Here is an 8,357-nt window from a genome sequence, read left to right on the forward strand (position 1 = left end):
ATTTTATATGTACATTTTTTATTCTCATATTAGTTTTCAATATCTCATATTATAAAAACAAATTAGTTTAGATCAACATCGGTGCAAATTCAGGATTCAGTATGAAATTGAGATAATTCAGATTTTGAATCCGAAACCGGGAGCAGGGATTGCATTCGCATTCCATGATCTCTAAACGATAGTCGATCCTTATATAATATTTGATTGAAAAGAAAATATGATTATTTCATTTCATATAATATGAGGGTGTTGAGCAGAGTATTTAAGAAATAATATTATTTTTCTTAAAAATTTATACCTATATTATGTAATAAAATTATATAAATGATAAAACAATATGTACTTGAATTTGTAAGTATACAAACTTATTTTTATTTTATAAAAATAACCATTCGGTGCGTAGCACGGGTAAAATGCTAGTTTCTAGTAGTGATTGATACATAGCTTTTATCGACCAGCTTATTCTCAGACAAGTTCAATATACTAGAAAGATATAACATTATAAAATCGATGAAAATATAATCATTTACGATCTTTTGAGAGAGCCGCATATTTCTAGTAGTGATTCATAGATTGTTTCCACTCATCAACTTGGTACAGGACAAGTTTAATGCTAGTCAAATTATACTCTATATTTCGAGATTGACGAGAATGTAATAGCTTACAAACAACAAAAATAGTAAAAACAATTGGGTTAATTATCAAATTAGTCACTGAAGTGAACTTAATATATCAAGTTGGTCACTAAACTCAAAACAGTATCAAGATGATCACTAAAGTCACTATAAATATCAATATCAAACAAGTACCTTGAAATATAAGTTCAAGTAATAAAAATATTATTTATAAAGTTTTATACATTATTTTTAAATGTTACCACAACCAACTATAAGGTTATGACTTCTAGTATTCAAAATAATATATTTATATTTTATCAAGTTTATTTATTATTTATATTTTATTATATAGTTATTTTTTTTGTTTTATTTAAAAATAAATAATAAATAAACTTGATAAAATCTAAATATATTATCATAAATATTAGAAGTCATAACCTTTTACTTGGTTTTGATAACATTCAAAAATAATGTGTAAAATTTTATAAATAATATTTTTATTGCTTGAATTCATATTTTAAGGTACTTATTTGATATTTATGGCCACTTCAGTGACCATCTTGATACCGTTTTGAATTCAGTGACCAACTTGATTCATTATGCCCACTTCAGTGACCAATTAGATAATTAACCTAAAAGGAATTAAAAGGTTTTTGGTCCGAGAGCATGTGCTCAAAATTATATGGCTTCAATAAGGGCAATGCGAATGCATGAAATACGAAATACAGCTAGATATAGTTTTGTCTACATACGCCCATATGAAACCCCGTCCTGTTCATACAATATGCCTTTAAGATTGGGTCTGTTATGGTCCATTGGCCTCAGATAACACCGTATCTCCTTGCGAATCAACACCTTCACTCATCCCATCTTCACACATCTGTAAAATGTTAAATACCAATGTCAGACCAATACTGAATTGCAATATTTCGGAAGGCATTTATTATGGAATAGGAAAATACGAGTGTTGGGAGCATAAAATCAGATAAAATAATATACAACTAGCAGTGCAGAAGAGTATGCAGAGAGCAGGGACTTAAATTTGCTCAACAAAACTCACAAGCATGAGATGGTAAGAAAAGAAAGCGTAATAATCACTCCTACCACACAAGGTTTAAGTCTTGAGGATCCAGACTGGAGAAGTAGCACCGGAAAAGTTTGGTACTTTGTGAAACCAAGAGAAATGCCCACGTGGGAAACACCCCCCACTTCATTAACTTGCATCCGTACTTTACTCACTTACTGTTCCTTCCACCATTAGTCGTTTGATTGAATTTAAAATAAATATTTTTGTCTAAAAAAATAAAAGTTAAAATTAAATTATGATTTATAAGTGATAAAAATATTTGAGAAAAAAGTAAAAATCATGAAATAAAAGGTCAAACACCACCTTAAACTTCAAAGATGACTCTGCAATATAAAGATCGCTAATTAGTGCCGCTGTTTATTATTAGTCAAATTAAATATTTTTTTGATTAAAAAAGTAGTTTATATGATTTAAAATTAAAATTTACATATTAAATTGATTAAATTCTGAGACCATTCAAAAATCAGATAGCTAATTGAACACTTAATTTAGGCATTAAAATGATATACCTAAAATAACCGGTGTGCTTATAAATCAATTCATGGCACAATGAAAGCACCGTAAAGAATGCAGTTGCCACTGCACAACTACTTCTGTCTCATCCTTTTCAGGCTTTTCACTCACTAGTGGTACTATAATACAAGAATCTGCACTCTTGTCATTCTCATTCACTCGTACCTACACTTTTACCTCATCTGAAACATTTTAATTTACCAACACCACATTTTGTACTATGTAACTAATTATGCAAATACGAGTGGATAGTTGGTTCGAATCATATCACTGTGACTTGCTTCTTTTCATCGAATTTCAGATAATTCGAATATTGCAAGTGCGAGTGTCAACTTGGTAAAATTTCAGCGTATTTATATGTCGGTACAAAATTTAGAGCTCCTAGCAAGCTGACAATCATATGTCAAATTTATCACCTTGACTCATTGACCTCATCGTACGATAAATGACAGGATATACCCTCGTTAACTTAATTAGACAGAAGAACAACAAGAAGACATGAGTAAAAGGAAACAAATATAATTACCATTTACCACAAATGTTGTTATTATGGACAGTAAAAAACAAATCGCTACTCTGTTTAATACAGTAATAATTAATATATCACTCCTCTCTATGTTCAACTCGAAACTTTTCCTAACAATCACTAGTATAAACCGAAGAATCTAACTTAAACGAACATATATGCTTCATCAATGCAACACGAAATTCCTCGACATTGCTATTTCCACGTCTTATCACCGAATGATTCGACAAAACAACTGAGCTGAGTGAACTCGCTTCCGGTATTGACTCGGGCGAAACCACCACTTTAATGTTGCTCGTTAACAAGTCATTCCCCACAAGCTGGTTCAATACCACTGAGTCAGTCACCGAGTTCTTCTTCTTGTGCTGCATTGCAACTCGTACTATCTCCGTCACCATTGAGTTCGCTAACCTCCGAATTCCCCGCGCTCCGCCCGATATTATCGAAGGGGTAATCACGTCTTTTTGGTGATTTTTCCTCCCATGTTTAGCGGTGGCAGTAGAGATTGTTGACAAGTAAACCGACTCGGGACTCTGATTCTTGACTCGGCCGAGTGGATCACCGAGTAGCAACACGTCTTTCACATCCACTAACATGACGTGTTTGAACTTTCGTCTAAGCCGACCTAGAAGTAACGTATAACAAGCCCACCTTCTCAAACTCAACGGAACGTGGTCCATGAACCCAGCCAGCGAGTTTTCCGGGTCAAGCTCGTCCACTTCAAACCCAACCACCGAGCCATAACTCAACTGAGTCAACTCGGTCTCATTCTCCCCACTGAAATTCCCACTCCGAATTCTCCTCCCCCATATCGCCTCCGCACTCCCTTTCATCTTCTCACTCGATTTCACAAACTGAGTCACATCAAAACTCGCTTCCAACTCACTACTCCCATTCAAGTCCTTGAACCGAGCAATGAGTTCAAGAACCGAGTCATTCTCCTGGCGAATCACGTAATCATAGCCATTTGATTTCCCCGAGGGGAACACAAACAAAACGTCCGATCTCGAGGTGAGCGAAGACCTATGCAACAGCCTCAAGAAAAGCCCAAGCTCACTTATTGACACAGAGTCCATTACATGGCATATAATCAAACTGTTCATAGCTCTGCTCCCTCTGGTATACAAGCTCCCCATCCCCTGAAACGCGTGCACAGTCTCACGAACAATGGGCCTGGGCTTGGGCTTGTAGAGCTTGATAGAACTGAGCTGTCGCCGCGGGAAGCTGGGAGTGGCGGTGGGCTCGAAAGTGGAGAGAGTGAAAAGAAGCAAAGAGAAGAAAACAAGCAACGCGCAAATGGAGATAGTGGACTGGGCTTTCGAGACCAGATGGACTGAATTTGTTCGCCGGAGAAGCGTGTTGAATGTGATCGAGGGCTTCAATTTTTTAGTATTGGGGTTGTTGATTTCGTCTTCTTCTTCCTCGGGGAAGAAGATGAGAAAGAAGCCCATTCCCCAGATCTCGGCTGCGCTGGCGGTGGTTGCGACGGTGGATAATGATGACTTGAAAAGCATAAATAAATTACATAAGTTTGTGTTAATGTATATATGTATTGTATCAGCAGTTCTGTTTGGTTGGTAGTTTGAGCATTAGCTGGACAGCCCGTTTAGTGTGTGCTGTGTGCGAGAGAGACTCTATTACAATTTACATGGATGAAGTTGAATATATTTGGCATGTCTCTTTGTTGTGCTGGCTATGCCTCCACTTTCTTTTATGCCTTTATCGTGCGCTTATTTTAAGCTTACTTGGCTGTTAGAGTATTACTTAAGGTGGTCCTCGTTGGTGACAAATTTGTATGATTTATGTAAAAAGATTATGAATCAGTTTTTAGTTTATATAAGTTAGAATTTAAAAGGTTGAAATTTTTATATTTAAAGTTTTGAGTTTAAAATTATTTAAAAAGTTATTTTCAAAGAAAATTTATTACATTCTATTATGTCATTAATAATTTATATATATATAATAGAGTTAAGTTCAATGGAGACCACATTTTTTCTGGAGACCACCTATGTTCTGCAAGTAAATTATTTCATGAAAACATTGCAAAACGTATAGTTTTGCACATCATGTTTTACGAAATCATTATTTCATTTAAAATCTTGAATATCATATAAGTTTTACATGTGGAAGATTACAATATATTTTGTTCTGTGAAATATGTTTAGTTTGCAGAACATTTGTTTAACTTGAAGAACATACAATATCTACTTATTAAATATAGATGATCTTCAACAATTTTAATGAATACATGATATTTGTAGAACATATTTTACAAAATAATGTATTTTATAGTGTTTTGATTGCAGAATATACATGGTCTCCAAGAAAATAACGGTCTTCATAGAACTTTCCTCATATAATAAATTGAAAATATGAAAAAGATTTATCTAAACATATAACATTTGTTTTAATTTAAGTGAAGTGGTCCTAAGAGCATCTCCAACCATACAAAGCCCTTGTCTAAAAAATGAGTTGGCATTCCAAAATTAAAAAATATAGCCAATGTCCTGAAAAAATAGCACTCCAATCACGTGAACCTTTTGTCTATAATTTTAGCCAACCTCTTATGGATGGCTAAATTTGTCGAACCTCTACAGGTCTGTAAGAAATCTGTAGGAAGATTGCACATCATTTATTACTATATTAAACTGATATATTCTATTTTAACAATCTAAAATATTAATAACATACTATTTTTAAATTATAGCCAACCAATATAGCCAATACCATTGAAGCAAAATGTATTACAGGTTCAGCAAATTTTACATAATGTCTTGCAGGTCCAATTTAGCCAACGATTATAGCCAACACCGTTGGAGATGCTCTAACCTATGACTCTTTTACTTATAGTAACTTTAACTTTTGTTTTATTTAATACTCCGAAAGGTAATTTAGTTAGTTGTTATTTTACGCGGTTGGTTTATTTGAGGATCTGATTCGATGTTACTGTTAACTGTAAGATGGAAATAGAACTACTAGAGATAAGACATGAGATAAAAAAAGATCGCCAATGCATGGATAATTTACTTACCTTACCTAAGATTAAGGATCAATTAAGGAGTAATAATTACGTAGGATCACAATCATTGATTTGCATTTATTGTCATGTGTACTTATGTCCCTTTATGTCTTTCTTTCTGCAGTTTCCTTGATGCTTCTTTTTACAGTCCGTAAAACTAATTTTTCAAAAATTCTTAATTTCTACTCCCTCCGTCCCTTTTTATCTGTCCATTTTAGAAAAAAAAACACATACCAAGGAATAATTGATTGTATAAACTTTTTCATTAAATACCTCTAATTAATATCTTGAAAATGGTGGAATACCCCTACTTTATGTCTTGAAAATATGAATTCAACCAAGTTTTAAATAAGTCAAGCCTTGAAAATTGAAATTATGGAGATATATTTGAAAAACTATCATTAAATTAGTTTTGAAAGTATAAATGGACAGATAAATTGGGACAAATTTTTACTTCCAAAGTGGACAGATAAATAGGGACGGAGGGAGTAATATTTTATCATATTTCCTTATAATTAGTGGATTATGTTTAATAATAAAAAATAATTAAAAAACTCTTCGCACACACGAACGTAATTATTGCAATACAGCAAAGTCATGGGAGGTGGTTAACAATAAATAAATGATAAAAGACGGACAATATGAAAAATGTGAACCCCATAAAGAAAAAGGTCGTTAGTAAATAAATAGGTTAAGAAAAGGTGTCGGTGGTGCAAAACGGATAGGCTCCCATTTATTATTGAATTTATGTGAAGGAGAGAGATTTTAATTACTCTGTAATTTTTTCAAAGACAACAAATAATTATAGAGGTTGACATGTCAATTTATATTCATTTATTCTTTATTTTTCTCTATTTGTAGGGTTTGTTTCTTTGTGTACGCGCAATTGATTTGAGAATGATTGGTTTGAAGAGGAAATGTGGTTATTCTCCACTATCGATCAACAATGCGGAGTAGACTGCCCCTAATTTACACTACCACCACGAAGCTGCATTATTCTCCATTTTATATGGTCGGTGGTGCATCAATGCCGGACGTGTCCCGAGTTTCTCATTGTCTGCTACTAATTCTACTAATTTATGTTTCGAGAATTTGAATTTTTGAAGTCTAATATTATAATTCTAGTCAACTGTTTTAATTTATACAATCGACATTGTACGAATTTTGTGTAGCCCTCCAACGCTGGAATTCGTGGGGTAAACTAGATCCGAATTCAAATTTTGCTCCCTTAGTCATGCAAGTTGTGACATAAATTATATAATTTATTAGATTTTATTTTGAGTATTTTTAAGTTGGACGGTTACATATTTAAAAATCTTGTATAAAAATGAATTTATTTAAATATGTATAAAAATATATTTGAGAACATTATTTATGACTTTTGATAAGAATAATTAGTTTAGTTAAAATTCTTTGATATATTTTGCCTGTGATTGTGATATCGACATCGAACAATTGATTATTACTGCTAACTTATTATTTAATTTAAGATCGTTTCACATATGTATATCAATACAGGGAGATGATTCATAGTACTCCCTCCGTTTTTTAATATATATGATGTTTGACTTTTTAACACATGATTTTAGGTATTTTGATAGGGTGGTTAAAAGTATTTTTTTTTTTTTAAAAAATCTGAATAAAAATATGTAATCAAAATTTTAATTCACAACAAAAATCAATTAAAAATAAATAATTTTACTATCCAGTCAACCCACCAAAAAGTACGTGCCCAAGTCAAAAGTGATATATAAAAAAAACAGAAGGAGTAGTTGATTATTGGAATGGATGTTTAAAACCGAGATGAATTTGTAGAATCACTTCACACACGAAAAATGACTTTTTATTATAAAAGATTACGGACGATTTACCGTAAATAATGAATTGACAAGTAACTGAACTCATCTATATACGTTATTATTAATTTAAATATATTAGAGAAAATGATTTCGTCCAAGCGACTATGTAAGTGACATCCCATGTCAGGATGATGAGTAAAACAAATTGCAGTCGGTAGTAAAATGTAGCTTAAGAAACATGATATTTTAATTGTGATTATATGATTGATTGATCCAATATTCTTCAATTTATTAAGAAAACCAGAGAGATTAGACTAGAAGTTTCTCATATAGGACATGTGATCGCTGTCGGAATTGAACAAGTGGCCGCAAGAGTCAGCTTATATCACCACTACATTCTTTGTCCATCTCTAATTGTACACTAATTATTACTCCCTCCGTCCCCTGAGATGTATACATTGGGGGACGAGAACGCGGCACGGACTTTAATGCTCCTGTAAAGTGTAGTTGTGTAATTTATTTTTAAAATTTTCTTTTTCTGAATTAAAGTTTGGATGTTATATTTTTATTCAAAAAAAGAAAATCTCAAAAATAAGCTACGGAACTATATTTTATAAGAGCATTGAAATGCGTGTCGAGCAGTTGAAAAGAAACGTATACAATTAAATGGGACATAGGGAGTAGTACACCTGTGAATCAATATAAATAAACATCAAATCATCCATTATTATTTTATCAATATTTTGATCTTGACCGATACTGTTCCACTGTGTATCATCAAATAATTGCTTGCTAA

General features: G+C 32.6%; 1 protein-coding gene across 1 annotated transcript; it reads right to left on the reverse strand.

Annotated features, from left to right (window-relative positions):
* Positions 1 to 2,720: 2,720 nt before the first annotated feature.
* LOC108215832 (uncharacterized) lies at positions 2,721 to 4,509 on the reverse strand. Its single transcript, XM_017388420.2, has one exon. The coding sequence runs from the start codon at positions 4,255 to 4,257 to the stop codon at positions 2,854 to 2,856; it is 1,404 nt and encodes a 467-aa protein (XP_017243909.1). The 5' UTR covers positions 4,258 to 4,509; the 3' UTR covers positions 2,721 to 2,853.
* Positions 4,510 to 8,357: the final 3,848 nt, after the last annotated feature.

The sequence above is a fragment of the Daucus carota genome, chromosome 4 (genome assembly GCF_001625215.2).
Source record: "Daucus carota subsp. sativus chromosome 4, DH1 v3.0, whole genome shotgun sequence".
NCBI lineage: Eukaryota > Viridiplantae > Streptophyta > Magnoliopsida > Apiales > Apiaceae > Daucus > Daucus carota.

Excerpts from the sequence above, each read along its gene's own strand:
- LOC108215832 (XM_017388420.2), bottom strand. The coding sequence starts at position 4,257 with ATGCTTTTCAAGTCATCATTATCCACCGTCGCAACCACCGCCAGCGCA.